General features: G+C 45.4%; 1 protein-coding gene across 7 annotated transcripts in view; it reads left to right on the top strand.

Moving 5' to 3' along the window:
* Positions 1 to 25,703, top strand: part of RAD51B (RAD51 paralog B) — a 787,871-nt gene that overhangs the window by 647,568 nt on the left and 114,600 nt on the right. For 2 of the 7 annotated variants that reach the window (XR_007727251.1, XM_050797052.1), the window contains one exon: positions 17,776 to 18,530. The exons of 4 other annotated variants lie outside the window; for them this stretch is intronic. Coding sequence is in view for 1 of the 3 variants with exons in the window: in XM_050797052.1 (XP_050653009.1) it covers positions 17,776 to 17,792 (17 nt within the window). In the remaining 2 variants the exon portion in view is untranslated. Of the gene's footprint in view, positions 1 to 17,775; positions 18,531 to 24,548; positions 25,642 to 25,703 lie in introns of those variants that run through there. One more of the 7 variants, XR_007727250.1, reaches the window with a different exon arrangement.

Genomic DNA, 25,703 nt, shown 5'->3' with positions numbered 1-25,703 from the left:
GGAAGGTATTGGTGTGCCAAGCATTGGAAGGCAAGAAGAATTTGGGTAGACCTGGAAAAGGCAGAACAGGCAGATGTCCCAGGCTGTGACTATGTGTGTGACCCTCTGAGTGAGGTACATTTTGAGAACTTAGGATGTTCAATAGAATGTTGGTGAAAACCAAGGTGAGTTTTCGCATTTAATCAGGAAACGTACATTTCCTATGGATTCTTATGACATGAATTGGTTAATTTCGAACATCAAGGGATTATTTGAGAAGTTGGAGGTGGGGTTCAGGGTACACTACTCCAAACTCCGGCACGTTGGCCTTGAAAAAATAGCAGAAGCAGGAAGGCCATTTTCACCTTCCCCTCGCCCCTCCTCTCCTGAAGCAGGTTGTAAAATGTTCATTCCTAAAGTGTTCACTCTCTACCCAGAGGAAAGGAATATTCTTATCTCTGAAGACACGGGGACAGAGAATAATCTGAACAAACAGGCCTTGCTCAATTTCCCCCAGTTTATTCCCATTAGATCATACTCTTTAGTCCTCCAATCATACTTCTGCATGACTATCTACTCTTCATCAAACTTAAGTATGAAAATACACAGATTTCCCTGGTTTGGGGGCGGGTTTTTTTGTTTTGTTTTGTTTTTTGTTTTTGTTTGTTTGTTTTCCAGAGTCTCACTCTGTCTCCCAGTCTGGAGTACAGCAGTGCAATCACAGCTTACTGCAGCCTCAACCTCCCAGGCTCAAGTGATACTCCAACCTCAGCCTCCCAAGTAGCTGGGACCACAGATGGGTGGCATCACCACACCTGGCTAATTTTTTTATTTTTTGTAGAGACAGGGTCTCCACTGTGTTGCCCAGGCTGGTCTTGAACTCCTGGGCTTAAGTGATCCTCCAGGCTCAAGCCACCTTCCCAGCTCAGCCTCCCAAAGTGCTGGGATTACAGGCATGAGCCACCATGCCCAGCCAGGTCTTCATTTCTAAAGGTTCTCATATCACATAAAACATATTAAATAAATTTTTATGCTTTTCTCTTGTAAATCTTGTTGTTGTTGTTGTTGTTGTTGTTGTTGTTGTTGTTGTTTGAGATGGAGTCTCGCTCTGTCGCCCAGGTTGGAGTGCAGTGGCGCGATCTTGGCCTACTGTAACCTCTGCCTCCCAGGTTCAAGCAATTCTCCTGCCTCAGCCTCCCATGTAACCAGGATTACAGGCATGTGCCACCATGCGCAGCTAACTTTTGTACTTTTTTTAGTAGAGACAGAGTTTCACCATGTTGGCCAGGCTGGTCTCGAACTCCTGTCCTCAGGAGATCTGCCCGCTTGGCCTCCCAAAGTGCTGGGATTACAGGTGTGAGCCCGGCCTTCTCTTGTAAATTTGTCTTTTGTCATGGGGGCCTTGGCCATGAACCTTGCAATGGGTAAGGAAAAGATATTACTTTTTCTCCTGTGCAGTTTCTGGTGCCCAATATGGGGCGACTGAGATACCCCACTCATTCTGGATCTTGCAAATGAGATCCTGGGGCAACTGACAAAAAGCTGGAAAAGTAAGAATTCTTATCAAACTCAGCTCTTCCAGATCTCTGTCTGTAGTGCTTGGTCAAGAGAGAAAAATTTCTCCTTGTCCCTTCCTTCCCAAATTCAGATTAGCAGGAGAAAAAAACAAAACAAAACATGTCTATATTGTGACTCCCTGGCTAAATCTGCCTTTAAGATACTCATTTGATATTGATCCTTTCCCTCCCAGGGACTGCTGTCTCTTTCCTTGTTTGTCTCAATTTCTGTCCTGATAACTTGGTTTGATTTTCTCCCTGTTGGGGCATACAAGCTGTCTTGAGTTCCCCAACCAACTTCAGGGGAGGGAACTCAAGAATATGGCTGGACAGAAATGTGGGTTGCACCCTATTTCCAGCTATCCTGCCAACTATTGCCAGCTCTTGGGGAGTTTGTTTGTATCTTTCTTTTGACTCTCTTTGGGGGTGGTTCTGGATTTGGGAGGGCTGCACTCTCTTTTAAGAACCCCTTCTTAATCCATGGTGAAGTCATAAAAGGCTCTTTGGTTTTGGTTGAGTCACTTAGTAGGTACTTTCAGTTTAAAAGAAGAGAAAAGTAAATGTGTATGTTTTGTTAATCTGTGTTTTGTTATAGTGCTCTCAGCCACGAACCTTGAGATGGGTGAGGAAAATATATTACTTTTCTTCCCTTACATTGAGCAAGATGCTGTCTGTTCTCTGCAGCTCCTAATTTGTTCTCTCTTCACTTCCATTGTCTGCCAAGAAAAAAAAAAAAAGCTAAATTGTTCACACATTAAAATGGATCACTCACAAGTGTCTGAAAAAAAGCAAGAGGAAGACATATCCTAATCCCAAATGTCAAAAATTAAGTGGCTCCTCCTTGAAACTACCTTTTTGACCCCAAGAAACACTAAGAGAGTGCCCTATACCCAGTGTTTGACAAATCAATACAGTACTCTCCTGCCCAAGGCCCTGCAGGCCTTCACCACAAACCATGCTGCAGGGACAGGACCTAAGCACTGCCTCTGATACTGAGCACTTGCTGTGTGTCTGACACACACTTTACATACACAATCTTCTCTAATGCTTCTAGGACTCTTACAAGGTAGAATTTTGTATTATTCCTTCTCTACAGATGAGGAACTGAAGCAAGAGAGGTTCAGTCTGTCACTGGAAAGGATGAAATGTGGATTTGAACTCAGGCAGTTCTACTCTCTTTTCTCTCTCATCCCTTGCCCATGTAATATTTCTGTTCATAACTCATTCATCCTCAGTTCACTAAAGTACTCAGCACAATACTACACACACAATAGTAAAGAACTTGTGAATGTTTTCTAAATAAAAGAATCACCAGGAACAATGCTAGTAGTTTGATCTTTTACTCTGGGCAGTGATGCTCAGAATATAGCAGAGGCTCCATCACTGCCTTCTCCTGTCATTTTTAATGATCAGAAGACATGCACAGGAAAGTTGCCCCAGGAAATGTTCACAAGAAAGGACACAGGTAGCATTCTTCCCCACAGACTGATAATCTGCCAAGCTAGTACCACCTATGAGATGCTAGTGTGGCATCTTGTATCATTAATTACTTTTACTGAAAGTAAAAGTAATGATGCAATTCAGAGATATTTTAGGGGGTGTGTGTGTGTGTGTGTGTGTGTGTGTGTATCAAAGTTCAACTTTGTCTCCCTAATCCTGCTAGCCTTCTGGCTATTCTGTTAAGGTATTGCAGTCCTGATGAAGATTCAGAAATGTGTGGTCCCTGTCAGCCTACAGGGTGAACATTTTGGATTAACCCAGAGAGCTTTGAACTCTGTGCATAATGTCTTTTAGGTTGTGGGTTGTGAACAAAGCAAAATGACCGCTCAGAGACAGGGTTGTAAAAGTTTGTCCAGCAAAACCAGGATTGCCAAATGAGAATTCTGGAAAGGGAGGATAAGGATTAGGTAATGGGAGAAAAGTGAGTGAAGGCAAGGAGAAGTGCAAAATATCTGATTCTAGCCTAAAAACTGGTCTTGGAAACATTTGGAAGGGTCATTTTTTCCAAGTTTTATTTTCAATATCATCACCATCACTTTTATCCTGTGGCTGTGAAAGGACTTTCTTCATTCCACTCCAGAATTCAAAGAGGCTTCTTTTGCACAAATGGAGGGAAGGCACTCATCACACTTCTCAGCCAAACGTCCTAAGTGTGAGAGAAAACACACTGCCTACTTCTGAATTTCAGTGAGGGCAGGGTTCAGAGAGAACACATGTTTTCCAAAACTCCAAATAGATCTGCTAGGAGAGGAAACCAATAAATCACTAGACAGAAGTCAGGACACATTTGGTTTTGTTGCCTATCAAACAGTCCCCCCAAATCTCAGTGACTTGCAAAATCCATGCATGTCTGAGACTCTCCAGACAAGCTCTCCTCCATGTGTGACTGAATATTGCATTTCAGTATTAAAATATTGCATTTCAGTATTAACATGCACTGCCACAGTTGCCACAGTAGGGGAAGGGAGAGGTGGATAGGGGGAGAGAGAGAAGAAAGTAAGAAAGAAAGAGAGAGAGATTGAGCACTGATAATTAAGTCTTTCCCTCAAAAAATGATATACATTCCTTCTACTCTCCTGGCCATGCAGCCATGCAGCCACTCCTAACTTCTAAGAGGCAGGAAGGTACCACTTCCTCCATGTTCTGAAGGAAAGGGGAACTGGATATTGGTGAACACCTGTAATGTTTGGCATGCACAGCTATACCCAGTGGGCTTGCAAATGTTTCCTTCTTCCATATTCATGCTTATATATACCTTTCCCTCCGATTACCTGGCATACATCAAAGATGTATGGGGTAGTGTTAAGGAAGACCAAACAGTTTTGCAGCCTATTTTAGTCCACAGGTGACCTTTTGAAATAGAGGGGTAGCCAGGAAAGACCAGTTAACTCTGGTACTTTTCCTCTAGAACTTTCAGACGCAAGTAACTCTGGGAAGGGATAGTGGGTTCAAGGGAGCCATGGCCTGATAGATAGAACAACTAGTTTTGAGCGACCCCAGACCATCATGCCTTGTGTGAAAAGACTTTTGGAAATGTGCCCTTCCATTTCCATTCTGCCGCTTTTTACTAGACATGATGCACGTTCCTTCAAAGCCCTGTGATTTTCCAGAAAGCAGCTCTCGCTGCAAGAGAGAGAAACTTTCCCTTATTATTCTTTCAATAATGAATCCATGCTTGGAATCAGCTGCCTCCATGTGTTTTCAGTCAAGTGCTGTTGGCAGCCTTGCCTAGGGGCATTTCTAAAGCTGAGGACATAAGAGATGAGGGAGGTCTCATATTGACAAGAGCTGCTTTTGGTTTTCCTTCCAGTTTAGCCCTCCTGAGCCTTGAAATGGGAGATAACAATGATTCATCAGCTCTTGTTGGTGAATCAACACGACCACCACACCTCTTTGCTCCTTTCAACCAATGAAAAAGTCATGGTTTTAAAGCTTTCCTCAGAGAGATTTGTGGACCTGGATTTTGGTGACTTAAAAGGGATTTAACTTTTTCGGACCAAACCAATATTTTGTAGATGCCAAGACTTCCTTTCTTCAGGTCTCAAACATAGACTTGGCGTACCCTGACATGATAAGAACAAAGGAGAAATTAGGTCACACTATTTCCTGCCTAAAACCTAATCTCAAGTACACAGGCTGCTTCCAAGTAAGCTGTGGTGGTAGGCTATGTTTGCTGAGAGCCAGCCGACTCACTCTCCCTAAAGCAAATCTCTTCAGATAATAATTCAGTTTTCAGCCTACCTACTTGGAACTTGTACAAACTTTTAGTTACAGTTGGGCTCTTTTCATTGGGAAGAAGAGTCTCAATTATCTCCAGCAAAAGGGGACACATACTGTTAAGGATATAGGTGGTGCAGAATTGGAAAGCCTTCTGGAGGGGAGGCAGCCCTGGGAATTCATTATCCTGGGGTCTCCGCTTTTCTCTACATGTCTGCCCAGGGCTACTGTCACTCTCCCAGCAGATTTGTCCTGCATACTAGAGTTCTATTTACTCAAAACTTTAATTTGCACATGGCTCACCCTTGTGTTTCTCCCTACCCCTTAGCCCTTCAACTTCAGTTTCCATTGGCTGTTTTCCTTGGTTAAAATTCTGAAGAGACAATTTGATTGCTCGGGCTTATCTTAATGTTTTGTCTCAGACAACATCACTGGACACTAGCTAACCAAACCCTTGTTGGCTAAGGAAGCCACTGAAAACATGGCTGCCCAAGCAGCAGGAGGTATGGGTGGGGCATCTTTTGGTAGAGGGGCTGTGGGAGGGCAAGACAGTGATGAACTCCAGGGCATGCTTTATACCCTCTAACTGGACTGCTGCAAGCATACCCATTCCCTCTTGCTTCTTGCTCATAACTGTATACCTGGTCCGCTTACACCCTCACAGCCTAGGCATTTCCTATTATTGCTTACCTCCAGCTCCTGACTCCAGGATCTTACTTCTCCCCTGCTGAAGTGCCCAGTCACAGAAGTATAGGACTAGTGAGTGAGAAGGAAGAGCTGTTGAGATTTATTTAAGAATATAAAGAAGATTGGGGAAGGTGTGTAATGAAAAGAGGAATGGAAATAAAATCCCTCTCTCAGCTAAAGAAAATTGTGTTCCCACCATGGGACCCAGCTACCTTTCCTCCTTCCATCAGTCTTTGGAGTTACTTCCTTTTCCCAAAAAACAGCATCAGCAGAAGCAAGAGGAACTTCCTTTGGGGAACCCTGACCAAGCAAGTGGGAAGATATTCCCTCTTCATTAACCTCCAAGGTCTTCTCTGTCCCCTGCAAGGATCCCTTGTCCCTATCCCTGATCCTTGTCTTTCTGCAGCCCCTACCCCCAGGTCTTGTGAAGCCCAGATTCTTGACTAAGAAGTCCCAAATAACTTTCAAACTAAGATTTTAGAACACAAGTGAAGGACTCGGTTTGGATCAAGTTTTTGCCAATTGTATTCTCAGTGCCCAAAGCTCTTTATTGGAAGTTATTCACAAATCTTCATGATTGTTTTTGGAAGACTAGTCATGTGTGGTTTTGCCCTATTTCACATGAGTCAGAGAAATTGTGCTTTTTATGAATTCATGCATCAACCAGAGCATTAGGGGGAAGATTGAATTGTGACAGGATGCTTTACCATTTATTCATGAGATACCATTACCTTTGTAACTCATCAGATGGCTAAAAGGCAAACCCAAACCATCTGCATTCAAATTTCAGTCTGCCCGTATTATTTTTAGTGGACATGAGTCTAGGAGTGAAGGAGAGGCTAGTCTAAATGTCTGTGTTTCCTTGCCCTTTCCTGAGCTCCGAGTATGTCAAAGGTGATTAAATCATGGTCAAACTTTGTCCTGTGACTGACACTTTTATCTAGTGACTAAAACTGCAACATTTCCCTAGGAGCCTATGATAGTGTTTGCAAATCTGCTACTATGGGATTCTAGTCAGTTCCTCCGTTCCTCCAGAGCACCTCCAGATCTCTGCCCATTCTATTTAGAATCAGAGGTTTAAGTCTATTGCTATTGGCTGTCCTCTGGGGCCCAGAAACCTATATGGGGTTTGTCCAGCCTCTCATCCCAACACCATCGTCCAAACCCCACAGTCATTACCAATCTAACAGCTTGAAAGTTGATACAAAGATGAAGCAGAAGCCAGTTTGGCTTTCTCCCAGTTCTCTATGCCCCTCCGGAGTTAATCAACAACCACCTATCTTTGTGTCAATAACATAAGCCTCTCTAACTAGAACACCTGGTGAAAAGCCGGAGGAAAGCTTAAAATGAAGCAAATTTTGCAGTGATTATTCTGACCATCACTGTTTAAGCTGGACTCAGGATCTCCAGACAAAAACTGCTTGCTAAACCCAACCAACTAGCTGGATGAACCTATACCTCTCAGGGCTCCTTAAGCCACTTTCGGTTTTGCTAATATTTTTCATGCCCACACCTCAACTCCAAATCTGTAAACTTTAAGCATCAACTCCCCATTTCAAGCACACAGGGTTTAGTGAGATGGCCTGAGTTCATCTCGCTGGTAGAATTCTTTAGTGGCATCTCCCCATCCCTTTCCCACCCTCAAAGCCCATCCTGATGGTGTGGTCACAGCACTGGAGAAACCATAGACCTTCTTAACTGGGATTACCAACACCTTCTCTTAGTACCTATTCACATGGCCTTGGATGTTGGGTGACTGCCTGTTCAGGGAAAGTGGGGAGGGTGAGAGGCATTGAAAAGGCAGAGGGCACATGGACACTAGTTCCTTGCTATATTGGTCTGCTCAGGCTGCATAGAGAATACCACAGACTGCATGGCTTAAAGATCAGAAATGTATTTTCTCACAGTTCTGGAGGCTGGAAGTCCACGATCCAGGCTCCAGCAGGTTTGATTTCTCTGGAGACCTCTCCCCTTGGCTTGCACGTGGACATCATCTCTTTGTGTCCTCACATGGCTTGTTCTCTGTGTGTGAGCTCCTAGTATCTCATCCACTTCTTATAAAGACACTAGTTCTATTGGATTGGAACCTTATCTTCTTGCTTCTTATTTTCTTATTTTCTGTATGTCCATTGTATGTTTTTTGGTTTGAGGTCACCATGAGGCTAGGTCGTATTTATGACCTTGTTTAACCTTAATTACATCCTTTTATTTTATTTTCGGTTGCTGATCATGATGTGCAATTCATTACCTTTTTTTTTGAGATAAGTCTCGCTCTGTTGCCCAGGCTGGAGTGCAGTGGCATAATCTTGACTCACTGTAGTCTTCACCTCCCAGGTTCAAGCAATTCTCCTGCCTTAGCCTCACGAGTAGCTGGGACTACAAGCACATGCCACCACACCTGGCTAATTTTAGTATTTTTAGTAGAGATGGGGCTTCGCCATGTTAGCCAGGCTGGCCTTGAACTCCTGACCACAGGTAATCTCCCCAACTGGGCCTCCCAAAGTGCTGGATTACAGGTGTGAGCCACCATGCCTGGCCATTAATTACCTTCTTTTAAAGGCCCTATCTCCAAATACAATCTCATTGGAGGTTAGCACTTCACATATGAATTTTGAGGGGACACAGCTCAACACCTACCATAACTGTTTTCCTCACAGAACATCCCTTATCCTCTGATCTTGCCCTTCTTATCTGATTGGGAAAAAAGTAGATACTGGCCAAGAAATTCAAGTATGACTGTGCAGTTTGAGAATTGCTAAGCTAGGTAGGGATGGTGCATGAGATAGAATGAAAAGGTGGATGGATGGATGCATGAATGGATGGTTATTACATGGAAAGACAAATGAATGAATAAATGACTTTGGCAGTGTGTTGATGGCACCAGGACAGAAATTACATTCTGTTTCTTTAGGGTTTGTCTTTTTTTTTTTTTAAATAGTACAGGGGTTACAAACTCAAATGTCCATGCTAGACAGGTAAAAAGAGTTGCAAAAAGAGGCCAGGTGCAATAATAGGCGGTCGTAGGGACTGACAGATTAGAGAGAGCCTACCGTATTTAAATGGGCAGCAGTTACTAACACAGACTCTCATTTTGACCAAACTTGAGTCAGGCTCCTCTGAGTCGTCTTTCTGACTAGGCCCCCATCTTGGGCTCTATCCTTGGCTTGCTTAGTCCAGTTTTAGCAAGAATCCTGCTAAGTCAATTGAGTGAAAATTCCCCACCCTTGGTATTTGATCACCCTCGGTACCTAATCATATTCCTCAGCCCCCACCTCTAATATCCTATCACCCTTGCCTGCCTTCAGTAAGAATCCTGCCATGTCAGCTTAGCCAGAATCCCCCTAGCCTTGGTGTTTCTTCTTAGTAATTTTTCATCCACTGACATTCACCCTGCTCTTTGGCTATAAATTACCACTTTTCCTTGTTGTATTCGGGGTTGAGCCCATCTCTCTCTACGGCTGCAAAACGCCATTGCAGTGTTCCTTCTTGAATAAAGTCTTACTTAAAGCCTTTAACAAACTGTCATGAAAAATTTCTCTTTCACAATCTCAGCTCCAGCCAATTGTTATCTTGTGGGATGCTTGCCTCATGTTGCCAGAACGTCTGATTTTACAAGGGAAGCCAGAAATCTGGGTTTTCAGATAAATTTTTTCTTTATTTTTATTTTATTTATTTATTTTTTGAGATGGAGTTTCGCTCTTGTTGCCCAAGCCGGAGTGCAGTGGCACAATCTCAGCTCACTGCAACCTCCGCCTCCCAGGTCCAAGCAATTCTTCTGCCTCAGTCTCCCAAGTAGCTGGGATTACAGGTGCATGCCACCACGCCTGGCCTTTTTTTTTTTTTTTTTTTTTTTTTGTATTAATTTTTTCTTTAAATACATCTTGAAATTCAAAAATTATAAAATACTCTATAAGTCAAATGAATGCTTTTATAGTCCGAATGCACCCTGGAGGCTGCCAGATTTCCACTCTTGGGAGGCATCTGTAATGTTATCACATGAGGATATAGATGCTTGTGAGTTCGGGCTCATGAGTAGACTGCCTGGGTTCCTGCTGCAATCCACCACTTACTAGCTTTGTGATCTCAGGCAATTATGCACATAATTCTTACAGTTATTGTAAGGTTAAAATTATTCAATGCATGTAAGTACCTAGAACAATGCCTGCTGCCTAGTAAGAAAGCAGTAACTGTGAGCTGGTATTATTAGCTAGTATCATGAAACCTCTTGGTTCCCAATAATACCATTTCTGTAAAATGGGGAAACCCATTTGCCTTTTTTACCCCCTAAAGTCTTGTTGTGCACATAAAAGAAGAACAAGTGTGAAAGAGCTTGAAAAAGTGGACACATTAGTAAGAAATATACCAGGCATTTCTATGTTCCTATTCCCACAGATGAGGCACAGCCTTTCCCAGTGCAGGGCTGGGACTCTGTAGGAAGAGGAAAATAGCAGTAACTAGAACCAGACCTTTCTTCTTTTCAGGTTCATTTGTTGTTTTGTTGTTCTTAGCATTTGGTGAGTTTTTCTTTTTCTTTCTTTTTTCATTATGAAAAATTTCAACATTCAGAAAAACAAAGAAAATAGTATAATGAACACTCAAAGGCCCTTATCTAGATTTCCTAATTATTAACATTTGGCAGATGTGCTTCACTTGGTGAGTTTTCCTGGCAATTATATGCGAATGGAACACACAGAGATGTGGTAGGGAAGTGGGGAGAATTGCAGAATAAAGATACAGACTGGGAGGCTGAGAGCCGTAACTGCCTAAGCCACTACTTATTTTTTAAACATGTAAGATCCAATCAAGTGTGGAGGGTTGCCTTTTGGATAGGACCCTGGAGAAGGGACTTTTCTGCAGAATGGTTTGTTATGGAGAATACATTGTTACCACCTTAAAGAAAGTAATGTAAATGAGATAACAGAAATCATTTTATTATTTATGTGATTTTAATTTATTTTTAAAGTATCAATTTTTTGCAAAGAGAATATATTCATGTATTGCTTATGTCATTGAAAATTTAAAATTTCTAGAGAGACTTTCAATGTGAAAATGTCTCTGCCATGAAGAACTCAGGGGTTGAAACTTGTGGATCTGAGAGAAGTCTGATAAAATCAGTGATTTAAACAATATTGGTCACTAAAAATGAAAGGTTTTAAAGGCAGAAACACTCTGATTCAAGGAAAGTATATGCTAATGATAAGTGATTCGTTTCTGGTAGATTACTGAAAAGATTCTCTAAGACATATTGCCCCATTTCTCAACATCAACTATTACCGCATTTAAATGCTACCTCTTCTCTCTGGAAAGGATGTCTTAACAACATGAAAGCAACTAAACTTTGCTTTAAAATTCTATTATTCAGACTCCTCATTAATTTAAGCTGACACTCCTTCTCAATTGGGGCAAATCATCAAAGCTTTATTGTATTGAGAACCTTGAATTCAGCAACAAAGAGCGTGGGGTATGGAGGGAAAACGTTGGGAGGGGAAGGGTGGAGAGCTCCCAAGGCCAAAAGAAGGGAGGGGTAGGGAGGAACACTGCAGGAAGGACAGCAGAGAGAAAGATGGACCATGGAGAGGCCAAGGGGAGAGCAGGGAGTTAGAAAAAGACTGAGATAAGCAATGGGAGGCCTCCTCAGAGGGGCCTTACACTGTCAAACTGCCCCTGGAGCCTCTGCTCATCAACATAGTAGAAGCAAAACCAGCCTACAACTTTGTAGTCACAATTTTTTCTCCAGAGTTAAGGATAAAAAGGGAACTAGGAGATAAGGAAAAGGAAAACATTCCCTTTCTTCCTACATTCGGGTGCCTCTCCAATCTTCTTCCTGTGGCACCTGCCCAGCAGCCAGTCCTGCCAGTAAGCCCACTCCACAGACCCTGAGGCCTGGAGCCCCAGCCCTGGTCATGGATTAGTGCCTGGCCAAGTTGCACCCCCACCTCAGGCCCCCAGCAGTGCTCCCTCTCTTCCTTTCTGTTGTGATTGACTCTGAGATATATGATGTGGGATGTACTAGGTGCAACGCATCGTGCTCATTATTGAGGCATAAAGTAAGAAAGGATCTTTTGAAATGTGAGGACATCATCCACAAACTGTCATTGACCATCTACGATTTATAACTAGAATGTAATAAGATTTGTAAGATGAACTTTAAAGCCTAAAAGAAAACTGAGTTTTTTCAATGTGTAAATTTAATAAATATTAATTTCAAAAACCAGAGTAGCCCCAGTTGGTCTTTTCTCTGCATCAAAACAATCCTCAAGGATGCATGAAAGCCCCATGGACACTGTGGAGCAGACAGCTCCTAGTGTCCAGAAACCCATCTTAGTCCACGTCAGGGGGCACTGCAAGAATTCAGTCCTTAGCCCTACCACCTTCCAGCTCTGGGCCCTCAGAGAACACCCATAGCCTTCCCGAGTCCCAGTTCCCCAGTTTGTAAAATGGGAATAGAAATAATCTGCCTAATTTTCATGCCAGGGGGCCTGTGAAGATGACAGGGTAGATAAATGGATGGTTTTCCAGCCTTCATGGAAGGCCTGAGCCTGAGTTTATGACCTCCTCTCCAGTTTTAAGACGTAAATCAGATCATGCCATTCCTCTGCTCAAAACTCTCAAGTAACCCTTTTTCACTCAGACTGAAAGCAGAGTCCTTCCACAGGCTTAGAAAGCCCTACCGATTCCAGCGGCACCTGCTTCCCCACCTCTCACGGCTCCTGGCTTGCTCACCTGTTGCAGACACACTGCCTCCTAGCTGACCCCTGTCACAGGCATTCTTTCACCTTAGGGCCTTTGCACTTCTGAACCCTTTGCTGGAACCCTTTTCCCCAGAGTACCATAGCTGACTCCCTCACCTCCTTTCCTCACATAATGGATGGCTCCCTCACCTTTAAATTTTTTGCTAAAATATCACCTTCTCTGTGAGACTGACCCACTTAAAATTGCAGCCAGCTCTGCTTACCCCCATCCTGCTCTTCTTATATTTTCCCAAAGCACTTATCTCCATACAAGGTAATAAATAATCAATAGCTCAAAATGTTTACCCTTCGTTCTGTGTCTTCTCTGTTACCATATAAGCCCTGGAGGGCAGGCATCTTTGATTTCTTCACTGAGTTTTTTCTTAAGCACCTAGAGCAGTGTCAGGTATATTAATGACCTGGAATAAATAGGTTGGATCTTTCTGAGGAGTCCAGGATATAACATCAGTAAAAGAAGGACTGCTACAACTAAAGGGATTTGTGAGCTCAAAATCCCTCCTGCTATCTCTCCATGAGTAAGTGCAAAAACTGCTGACATTTGTTCTCATGTGTGAAACCAGTTTTGAAGTTACAAATTGCTACTTGATGTCAGGTCCAAGGGCCTACACAATAGCTTGCACATAGCAGGTGCCCGGTGGTACAGATTATAAGGGGAAGGGAAGTATCATTTGTTGAGCAGCTGCCAAATGATAGGCAGTGTCTGTGCCTAGTGAGCTACAGAAGTGATTTCATGGAACTGTCAACCCTTCTACCGTTGTCTCTCCAGTACCTCGTACCAAGCCTGGCATGTATTAGGTACTCAGTAAATGCCTGCTTATTTCCCCAACAACCCTCTGAGGCAGGTACCGTTATTCCCATCTTGGAAGGGCCCAAGGTTCAGATTTAGGTAGCTTGCTTAATGTCATACAGCTCGTGAGTATCAGAGCCAGGATTTAAATTCTTCTCAGACAAGCTGCAGCCTCTCTGATTCTTTGAGAGAATGTACATTAGACCATCCCTCCGAGCTTCCCTGAAGCAGAGCTGTCTCCCAGCAACCCCAGAGATGAGGGGAGGGGTCTCTTTCTCCACCTGGACTCACTTCCTCCCTTTGTGCATTTGGCTCACCTGGAGGGGTCTCCTGCTACCTTTTGATTAATGGGTCTGCCCTTCCCATCTCCCCTGGCTGAATGACCCCAGAGTTACCAGCAGTTCATCTTGAATCATAAATCAAGTTCTCAAAGACATTGCAGCTTTGTGCTCAAAATCTCACTAGAATTCAAATTATTTGTGAAAGGCATTTGCTTATGAGTAGAATGATGGATTCATCAAGCCTCTCCTTTTAAGAAAAATCTGGATGGTATCTGCTGGTGTCTCCCTGCCCCCTCCAAGAAAAAAACAGCCCTAGTTAGTCAATTTCATGTAGTTAGAATTCCCCCAAGGACCTCATACTCGGCTTCTACCCTGGCCATACTAAAGAACAGCCCTAGTTATGTTGCCATTTTACATAGAGAGAAATCATTTGCAACTTGCACATTTGTTGTGCTTCCCATATACCCATGATTAGCTCGAATTTTATTTTTTAGCCATTGCTGAAGTGTCACGCACCAGCTATTTACACTGTATAGGGACAAAACAACCTAATATATGTCCCAGACCTATTTTATAGAAGCCAAGAGGCAGCCTCTGAGTCTCCGGTTCCCAGAACTCTAGCTCTGGGAGAAAGCATCTCCATAAATCTCCCGATGCTTTATGCCAGGTTAGAATTTCTCTTGGGAACTTTTGAGTTTGTGTAAGAGTTGCCTTTAAAGGAAATTGATGAACTATAGATGTCAGGCGGGTTTTCATTTTCTGTGTGTTTTTTATTTCATCTAGAACAAACAGTGGCCTTTAGAATTGGATTCTTTTCAGAGACTCTCTCTATAGGTTTCATGTTCAAAGGCTCCAGGTTAGAGGAGCTCGGGGTTTAGCTGAGTGTCAGAAATGACCAATTCTGACTGGATGCGGTGGCTCACGCCTGTAATCCCAACACTGGGAAGCCCAGGCAGGTGGATCACTTGAGGTCAGGAGTTCGAGACCAGCCTGGCCAACATGGTGAAACCCCATCTCTACAAAAATACAAAAAAAAATTATCTGGGCATGGTGGCACGTGCCTGTATTCCCAGCTACTTGGGAGACTGAGGCAGGAGAATCCCTTGAACCTGGGAGGCAGAGGTTGTAGTGAGCTGAGGTCACACCATTGCACTCCAGCCTGGGTGACAGAGTGAGACTCCATCTTAAAAAAAACAAAACAAAACAAACAACAAAAAAAAAAAAACACAGAAATGACCAATTTCACCAGTGCTGCTCTATTAGCAAAAGGTTGGGAGTAGTTCTTCAGTTGTATGACTATCCTGTGTACTGGAGGACATTTGTACTTCCAGCCTCATCCAGAAAATGTCAGGAGCACTCCCTGAGGCACTGTAACAGCCAGAGGTGCCTGGGCAATATTCCAAGCATCCCTGGTTGAAAACACCAGCAAGGCTATCTCTGAAAGATGGTGAACTGGGGCAACACCACTAAGTTTCACCATCTGTGAGGGGTCAGTCCAGATGGGCGCGTTCTTCCCACTGTAACCTGCTTCCTATTCTTGTTGCCTTTGATGATCTTTGTTTGCCTGCAAGTCGGGTTTGTTACAACATTTGTTTTCATCTCTTGATTCCTGCCATATAAAAATGGGGGCAATGGGAAGGAGAAAGGAAATACTGAAATTTTCCCTCGGCCTATAGCCTCCCAAGAAGGGTCGTGTTCTCTGGAATGACTTTTAACTCTTTATCCAGTTAATGATCGGGAGAGTTTGCTAGATGTAGGTTCCCAAGCCTAGCAAGCAGAGTATGGGGTAAGAGATAGAAACAGGGGCAGAAAAAAAGTGGATCCATCAGGACCCAGACACTGAGGTGCAACCAGTGGGTCTTCTCCACCTCCACAACTCATCAGTTCTGACTTGCTTGTAGATTCCTGAGTACCACTCATCCACCCTACAAGGCATGGTGGGTTTTCTCTGATTTCTAGAAATGTCAGCATTCTCTGCAAGGTGAACGGCCAGAGTCAGGATCTTCTAGTCGGGCAGGGATGATATAACTCCCTGGGCCCAGGAACCATCCAGAGAGGCTGTCAGATGAATCAGCATCTATTCATGCCCTGCCTTGCTTCTCTTGGGCATGACTGCCTCACATGCCAACGCCCAGGCTTACAGGTCAACTATTCCAACCCTGCATCCTGCCCGCCCCACTTGCTGGGGAGTGCTCTCCATAGCTCTCAGCGCATCCTGTTTGTTCAGACCCCTTTGTCTTCCACTGGCGCAATCAGGAGAGAGGATTCCTCCGAGCCCCTTTGCTTTCGGCTTTGAAATCAGATCCTGGCACACCTGATTACACTCAATAGCTGGAAATGGTAAGGATGTCCGATGGCAGAGAGCTCTTGTTTTAAGCTCTGCATGCCAGGAAGGCAGGGGGCTGGGTCTCCTCAGGGCTACGCTGGAGGGGGCAGGATGCTCTAGCGGAGGAAGCAAACAGTGTTAACTTGAAGGGAAATGCACTTGAAAAGGAACTCGGAGCATGGGCAGCCAAGCCGCGTAGAAGCAGTGACTGAGGACACACTGTGGGGCTCAGACCCCTTCCTCTCTGCTCATATGCCCCTAGATGGGAAACATTCAGTTCCTGCCCAAGGGAACCAGGAGGGCCAAACCTGTCTGTCCTGCTTTTTCTGTAGAAGTGTCAGCTCTGAGGCCTTGACTAGGTGGAATAAATAGTGATTTACCCCCTTAACCACAGTGAAAAACCCATCAAGCATTTGGATATGAAGGGCAGCCCCTGTGTTCTCAAGGGACCCTCAGCCTCAGACACTGCCTCTTTTCAAGCCAAGATGCTGCCCTAACACGCAAGTCCAGTGGCTCTAAGAGTCATTATGAAAATTTCACACAAACCAAAGGGCACAAAGAGCATCCGTGTACCCAAACCCAGCTTAAGAAATGAAATGTTACTGATGCAATTAAAGCCGCCTTTGTCCTTTTGGTCCCATCCTTCCATCCTGGCTTCCCCCAGCAGTAACCACTCAGTCATTGACAAGCAGTGTCTCATATGTTCCGGTGATATGTGCGTCCCTCTTTGGAATTACTTAACCTTTTTGAACCTCAGTGTATTCATCGGTAAAAGGGGGCTACTGACAGGATGAAGGAAAATGATTTATGACAAATATTTGGCTGTTGTTCCTATGAAAAGGAAAAAGTCAGCAGAAGAAAATGGGTCAAATGTAAGACCCTTTCCAGCCTGGCCCCAAGTTGCCCTGACAGCCTCATCTCCTCTCTGCAGCAGTGTTCCCCAGATATGCCACCTGTGTCCATGCTTCTGGGCCAATGTGGATGAGGTGCTTACTTGCCTGCAATGCTGGTCTCCTGTCACTGTCTTCCTTTAACACTGGACTCCACCGTCCCCACCTCTGACAGGACCCAGAGGCAATGACTCCTTGGTGCTCCCATGGCCTGATACCTCTGTCTGAGCACTTGCCGTATGGCTGTGATGTTCCTGGTGTGTCTGCCTGGCTTTTTCACTGAGATGCTTATGCAGCAAGGCAGGGACGGGGTCTTCTCCAGCCAGTGGCCTGGCCCATTGCCTTCTGGCACATGGCAGGACCATATACAGTGAATGAATGAATTCCATTAAGAACATTCGTGAGTCACAGGAGGAGGTCAAAATATCAACATTAACAGGAGCTTGGAAGAAGCTGATTTCCACCCTCATGAATGACTTCAAGGGTTTAGGTGCGTGAGTGAATGACAGTTCCATCAACAGACTACAACTTTCTGCCCTGGTTAACGCAGGGTATCTGCATGTCCCCAGTTCTCCCTAGGGGCAGTTTTCTCTTTGAAGTTCCAAATCTTCTCTGTTCTAGAAGCACAAAACTACAGGTTCTCTCTCAACTCTTCAAATGAAGTTGGAACAAATAGAATGGGGACATGAACTTTTTTCCCCATAATTTCAATAAACAACAGTTTTAGCCCAGTAGGTTTTATGCAAGCCTTCCATCTTTTTCTAGGTATCTTGACACTTGTATTCTTTTTCTTCTTGCAGCCTGTGGAAATTCCTAGAGACAGAGAAATGTGCAAACCTGTTCATCTTGCTGAGAAAAATCCACTTTACCACCACAGAAACAAAATATTGGGAAAGAGTCTTGTGGTGAGACACCCATTGTTCTCTGGTAAAACATTTGGTTGCTACTGTGTAGACTCAGCTTTAGTCATGGAATTCTAGAGGATGTGTCTCAGAAGTGGGATCAAGAACAAGCCCACAGTAATCTGCACCACAAGCTGATTTGATACCATGGCACTGACAATGGGCACACAGGTCTACCAGGAAGGGAATGGGAAATGGGAACGAGAGCAGGGGTTGGGTTGTGTTCGTGGAACACACAGGTTTTTTTTTTTTTTAAACTTTCTCTTTCTAAAACATTTCATTTTTATGGAGGTGAAATTTATATAAGATGAAATTAACCGTTTTAAAGTAAACAATTCCGTGGCAACTAGATATCATGATGTGCAACCAGCATCTCTGTCTACTTCCAAATGTTTTCATCACCCCAAAAGCAAGACCCATAACCGCTATGCAAGCGTTTCCATCTCCCCTCCTCCCAGCTCCTGGAAACCCACCAACCTACTGTGTCACTATGGATTTACCTATTCTGGATATTTCATATCAATGGAATCATATAGTATGTGACCTTTTGTGTCTGTCTTCTTTCACTAGTGTGTTTTCAAGCTTCCTCCATGGTGTAGCATGCACCAGTACTTCATTCCTTTTTATGGCTGAATAATACTCCATTGTCAGGATATACTGCACTTTGCTCATTCATTCATCCATCAGTGTTCATTTGGGCTGGTTCCACCCTTCAACTATTGTGAATATTGTGCTGCTATGAACTTGCATACACATGTATTTATTTGAATACCTATTTTCAATTTTTTTAAGGTATGTACCTAGGAGTGGATTTACTAGTCATATGGTGATTCTATGTTTAACTTTTTGAAGAACTGCAATTCTGTTCTCCACATGGCTGAACCATTTTGTATTTCCATCAGCAATATAGGAGCACAGGTCAGATTTTTTGGGAGTCACATTTTAAAGTGGCACAAGACCCTTCTAGAGGGCTCTGTTCCATGCACACAAAACTTGTAGTCTCCACTTGAAGACACAAATTTTGCACAAACATGCAGGCAGAGAAAGGAGAGAAAGTGGACCCTCAGCAGACAAGCTGAAAGATCGTTCAGAGAAGCAATGGGCTTCACCCATCGTCTTGCTGCACTCTCCATAGCTAAGCAAGGGGCAGACTGGAGATTCCACTGGCTCCTTTCCTTATTTTCACTTCTTTCCAGTTAGTCCCCACTACTCTACCCTTTCCACAGGACTGTAGGGTTATGGTGACTTTCCTGCACCTAGCCAGGTTCCAGTGGTGGGGGACTCTGTGAATATATGATCTAGTGTTCAGAGCTCCCAGATTTGTGCAGACTGAACTCTACACATGCTACTTGTCAACATCTGTGAGCCAGAAATAGGAGGAACACCTTTAAAAAGAAACCTACAAACACAAAGTGATTCATAGACACTGTTGAAAGGCAAAGCAGGGCCACCACCAGAGCCCCATGCAATTAGACTCATCAGAGGGAAAGGGCATAACACTGGCTTTTTTCTTAAAGCCACCTGGAAGGAGCTGAGACCTATACTAAATTTATATACAAGTATTATTTGATTGGAAGAACAAAAAACACATTGTGTCTTCCCTTGCAGTCTAGTAGCTTAACTGTCCGCAAATTTTGGAGGAAAGGCCTTCCTGACAGGGGACTGGGAACCCCTGGGCAATGTCTTTCTATGAGACATGGATGTTTATGGTTGAATAAGGGGCTGAAGGAGGAAATAGACAACAGGGGTCAGAGAGCGAGGCCAGAGGAGGCCTTTGAGAAAAGAGAGGAGTTATGCCCCCTTTTCAGTGAGTGTGGGGCCTCTAGAGGTTGGCAAGAAGAGGAGAAGGTGAAGGTTTTGAGCACTGAGAGAATGATGTTTCTGATGGGGCTTTGCCAGAAGGGGGCTCATCACATGTGAGTTTTTGCACTCATAAGCCTAAGGGGCACAATGGGTTTTTTTTTTTGGTTTTTTTTTTTTAAAAACAGAGCCTTGGTCTGTCACCCAGGCTGGAGTGCAGTGGCGTGATCTTGGCTCACTGCAAGCTCTGCCTCCTGGGTTCACGCCATTCTCCTGCCTCAGCCTCCCGAGTAGCTGGGACTACAGGCGCCCGCCACCACGCCCAGCTAACTTTTTGTATTTTTAGTAGAGACGGGGTTTCACCATGTTAGCCAGGATGGTCTCGATCTCCTGACCTCGTGATCCATCTGCCTCGGCCTCCCAAAGGGCTGGGATTGCAGGCGTGAGCCACCGCGCCCAGCCCACAGTGGGTTTTGAAATCCCAACATATCCAACTAAGAACAGGAAGCCCTGGGACTCAGCACAGACTTGAGTCCCCCATTGGATGCAGTAGGTGCCTTTTTCTCACTAAGTGGAAAGAACTTGTTTTCACTCCCTGCCAATGAGTAAAGAATGAAGAGCTAGATTTTTCCTTGAAGGTGGTGGATCATGACCCCTCCTTGAGGCTACGCAGAGAAGCAGTGATGTTACCATGGAGAGGAGTGAGCCCCTCACCCACCCAGGTGAGAGGTCTTATCCTGACTTTTTAGTCACAATCCAATGAGATATTTTGCAGGGTTAGTGGATGCAGTAGGTTAAATGGTAGCTCCAAAAGAGATACGTCCATGTCCCTACCCCTAGAACATGTAAATATGGCCTGATTTGTACAAAGGGTCTTTGCAGAGGTAATTAAGGATGTTGCGATGAGATCATCCTGGACTACCCAGGTGGGTCCTAAATCTAATGACAAGGGTCCCGGTAAGAGACACAGAGGGGGAAAGTCACGAGGAGGAGGGGGCAGTGTGACCATGGAGGCAGAGACTGGAGTTAAGCAGCCCCAAGCCAAGGCACACCTGGAGCCACTGGAAGCTGGAAGAGGCGAGGAAGAGGTCTCCCTGAGAGCCTTCAGAGGGAGCCTGGCCCTGCAGACACCTTGATGTGGGGCTTCTGGCTGCCAGGACTGTAGAGAATACATTTCTGTGGTTTTAGGCCACTCTGTTCGTGACACTTTGTTGCTGCAGCCCTAGAAAACTAATGCAGTGGGGTCGCCCAGAGAGATGAAATGACTGGAGAGAGAGAGAGAGAATGTGGTCATCTAGAAAACTGAGTTCAGCCCCCGGACTTGCTGCTGGGGTCTGAGGTGAACTTTCCTAAACATTGTGCTGTGGAGTCTCTTTCCTCTTGCGTTCCTCATACGTTAACTTCTCATGGCAGAGATTGGGGCTCATGGTTCACCTGAGGATACTACTAAGGACCAGGGAGGTTTTATCAGATCCTCACATCTATTTGAAATAGTGGCAATAATAATGACCACGCTCTATAGAATGCTTAACATGTGTTAGATAGGTCACATACATTATCTCATTTAATCCTCAAAACAATCCTATATGGTTGTTATTCTCATCCCCATCTTACAGATGAGGAAACTGAAGCTCTGGGAGGTCATGTAATCTGCTCAAGGTCATTTAGCAAATGCTGGTGGAGCCAGACCTTGACCCCAGGTTTGCCTGTGCTTGAGCCACAGCATTACAAAAGGCTCAAGCCCCACAGAGGTAGTCGGGCGCATCCTGTAGCACCCAGCTGTCGGATGAGAAAGGATGTATTTATTTATGTATGTCTTTTAATAGCAGCACTGGCATTAGAGTTTGTCAGTAAGGGTTGGAGTGATGGGTTGATTGAGATGAAGGTTGCTGAGATGACCTGGTGGGTCCTGCTACCAGCAGATGGATGTCAAAACATTTGCATTGAGGGGGAGATAAAGTCAAAACTGGGACGAATCAACTTTCTCTCAGCTCCAGGGCTCTGAGGTCCTTTCTTGGCTCTCAGCCCTGTCAGGAAAAGAGGAGAACCCCCTGCCACATGGTCTCTCTGGTGTGAGAAGCTGACAGTCCACTGCTGAGCTTTCCCTGCTTTGCCACAAACAGAGGGCACCTCCCCACACAACTTCCTCTCCTGCTGGAATGGGAAGAGAGGACCTACTGGCTATTAAGAAAAGCTCTGATGAGCTCCTGTCCTGGGGCAAACTCTGTTTCTGGAGTCCCCTCTTATAGGGCTAAACCCAGGTGGGCTTTGACTGTTGGGGGTCCCCGTGCCTCTCACAGTCATGTTTTCAGAGTTTTGGGAGATCTGGGTTGGTTTCCCTCTTGCCATGGTTCATGCTGGCGTGTGGCCAGCATGGCAGCGTCTCCCCTGCCCTCCCAGATTTCAGGTTGGAGGGAGTTCAGTTTCAGAGAGACAATCCACAGGCCTGCAGATTTCCTCCCATGCAGACCTCAGTGCAAGATAAAGTCAGGCAAGGCTGTGCCACAGCACAACAGCATAATAAATCCCCCTCTGGCCTCCTCCCAGACTTATTGTTCTATTGCAGTTGTTTTGAGTATGATCAAAAGGAAGGAAGAGACTGTGCTATCAGACTGAGGAAGAAGGATGCTCTCCTGACCGCTCCTGTTGCCCTTGGCCACCCTTATTTTAAATATGAGGAAACCAAAGGGCAACGTGCAGCCTAACCCCATCCACATCATGAGGAGCGACGAGCTGCAGCCCAGGCCCCATGGACCTTTGGTGAGGCAGCAACCCCTGTGCAAACTCACTGACAGCTACCTTGAATGTCCAGCCCTGTCCTTTTACACACCATGGGGGGCTGGAAGGCCCAAGCACAGGGTCAGCAGCACTTTGGGGCCGGAGCCGGAAGTAGGCCCTGGAGCAGCTAAGGTAGCTGTTGTTAACCCTTTGGACTGAGAACTAAGGCTGTAAGGCCACAACTGTTGGAAATAATGGGCCAGAACAGGAACTCCCCAAGCTCAGCTGGCTCAGTGCCCACTTCTCCAGATAGTGAATGGCTCAAGTTCTTTGGAAATGTTGTCAATGTCAGGGCTTTGGCCTTGCCTATGTCCAGCCCAGGTTCGGGCACAGGCATGGGGTGGGGTGTGACATCGGCCACCACCGCTGGATTCCTGCAAGGAGCTAGAGCAGAAAGCAGCAACTTGCCTTAGGCTTCAAAGGTAGAAAAGGCGGGGCTGGGTGTTCCTCTTCACAGACTTGTAGACTCACACAGTCCTCTGCCCTCACGGAGGGACATCTGCCCTGCCCAACGCCCAGATGCTGATTCGCCAGGTGCCTGGCTGCCGCAGCCTGGTCACCTTTGTCTGGGCTGGAAGGCCACGTCTGAGCCATCAAAGGAGCCTCAATGGGAGAGGACGTCAATGTGCTTCCTCAACCAGAAAGGTGGTTTGAGTTTGGCCAAAGCAGCCCAACCAAATAAGTAAAAAGCCTGTCAATGGAAAGATGGGGGCTGCTGGGAGATCACACGACAACAAAATGAGAACCATTATCAGTCTCATCCCAGCCTGAAGGAGGGAGAGCCTTTGAAGCCACAGACAGGCTGAACAGAACTTTCCACCTGAGAGACGCTGGAGATGGGAGGTCAGGCTGCACTCAGCCCCCACGAAAACTGATCAAAGCCTGCTGCAGAAGGGAGGGGGCGCACAGCTGCAGCTCCAACTCCCCCCACGGGCCGCCCGGGACTTTCTGAAGGCAACGGGGCTGCCTTTGCAGGGGCCTGTGGGAAAACCCAACACAGATGCACATTGCAGCCAAACCCCCGAGCACTGCTGGGAGAGGGAAAAATAAACCCCTCAATAGTCCTGAAAAGAAAAGGGAGGGAATCAAAGCACACAAAAAATGCAAAGACCACCCACCTGATGAGCGCCTACCTTTCGGAAACAAATAACTCCTGGCTTCCAAGGCGCACTTCTAAAAGAACAGACGGACTGAACACTCTGCCTCAAAGCTGCGTGCACCAGGGGATTTGTGGGAAGCCATGGCCCCTTCTAAGCGTTGGAAGCTTAATTTAAAGTGTCTTGGCCTCTGTGGTGCCTATTCAAGGGCTCCCTTGCATCCGCTCTCCTCCCTGGGAACCCGGGAGACAAGAATCCTCATTTAGAAAAGGACAGGATCCTGTGTGAACTCCTTTATGGTGGTTCTCTCAGACAGGACAGCCATATCTGCCAGGGAACATTCTAGGGGGCATCTTTCAGGCTAGATCCAGGGTGATATGGGCCCCTGCGAGGACACCTTGGAAGGCTGTGTTGGTTCTGCCTGGACTGGTCCCTCTGGGACAGCCTCAGCCTACCCTGCCTGGCCTCACCGCTCCTCCCTCTGGCCTGAAGCCTCCTTTGGAGGACTGACACTTCATGGAGACTGCAGTTTGATCTTTTCTGAAGTGGAGACAACAAAGCAAAGCCACTTCCACTGCGTGCTCTCTCAAAAGAATAGGAAAGCTCTTCTCTCCTCCTTGGGAATGGGTTTGAAGGGAGGGTGGAGTGTGCAATGATGGGGAGGCCGTGCAGGTATTTTGGTGGAGGAGGGTGTGTATGGAGGAAATGAGCTGCCCAGAAGCACAGGAGAAATTGACATGAGAACATTTCAGAAGCACTGGTTTAACCGGCTGACATTCTTTCCAAAATGGATGGACAAGCCTTTAGGAGTAGACAGAGGGCCTCAGGGAGGAGAAACAGAGCTGAGGAAGAGGCATCTCCCTTCCCCCTCCTCCGGAGGCTGATGCTAGAGAGAAGGCAGCAAGGCCTCACCGAGTGCCTACCCACCACTCACTAGATTTCTATCTTTTTATTACCTTACCCTGGGAGATAAATGGGGTTATCTCCATTTTACAGGTGACAGAGATTCAGAGAGGTGAGGAGAGGCTCTCCAAGGACTCCTATGGAAGTGTCAGCTGGAATTCAACCCTCAGGCAGCCTGGCTCCAAAGTTCACAACCTTTCCTACTCATTTCAGCCCTGCCCTGCCTCTCAGGGCTAAGAAGATGTGAGTAGATGTTCCATAAGTATGTATTAAATTGAACTGAACTCAGCAGCTGAACACACACAGGCCTCTTCCACCCTGACCAAGAGGATTCCTTTGAGGGTCTGGGGTATGGAAAGAAATTCTCTGAGGTGCTAAATAAAATCCTGCTCTGAGGTACAAGGAAGACTTTTTTGAAATTAATAGCTAATAAAGTTTATTCAGACCCCAAAAGGAAAAACGGAAAGGAATTGGAACCATTTTAAAAACAGAGTCGGTAGATAATAAAACTTCACGCTGGTGTTGTTGTCTTTCATCAAGAAGCACAAAGTGCTCACAGGCTTTAATTACATCTTCATCCCTACGGCCCCTTCTGAAGTTGGTAGATGCACGTTAATAGTACCTTTCATTTTAGGCATGGACACATTCCGGACCAGAAGCTTTAGCAATTCTCCCCAAGGCAAGCGGAGTGCAGAGCTGGATCAGGGCGCAGTGACTCTCCACACCGGCATTCCATGCCACCTCCGGTTGTATTTCCTCACTCCGCAGCTGAAACCAAGGACTTCATTGATGTATTTAGGGGGAGGGGGGTCTGAAGGTCTAGGAAAGAAGGTGGGCAGAACCAAGGAATTAGGCCTCCACTTTGGCCTGCACACCATATAAATCCCCTCTTTGTTCACCCATACGTACATTCTTTAATTTAGGCATGTGTTCATTTGTTTACATCAATGAGTTTGCTCACAGTCACAAGGGTGCCGAAGCCTGAGCTGGACCACTCACTTTACGTAATGCCACAGCAGACATTCAGTGCCTCTGATCATGAAGACTGGAGAAAGGTGTCTGGGCTGGGCCTGTCCTTGACGCTCGGGAGGGAAACTCTCCCAGTGGACCCTGGGGTTGGGATGTAGAGGCTAAGACAGCTAGAGATGGGAAAGGGAACTTAAACTGCAAGGGAGTAATCCTTTTTTTTTTTTTTTTTTTTTTTGCTAGTTCATTTTCAATCATTCATTTCCTGGCTTAAAAAGTAAT

Source organism: Macaca thibetana, chromosome 7 (assembly GCF_024542745.1).
Source record: "Macaca thibetana thibetana isolate TM-01 chromosome 7, ASM2454274v1, whole genome shotgun sequence".
In the NCBI taxonomy this organism is placed as follows: domain Eukaryota; kingdom Metazoa; phylum Chordata; class Mammalia; order Primates; family Cercopithecidae; genus Macaca; species Macaca thibetana.
Note: the sequence above shows the minus strand (reverse complement) of the source record. Positions and strands in the feature narration are given on the sequence as shown.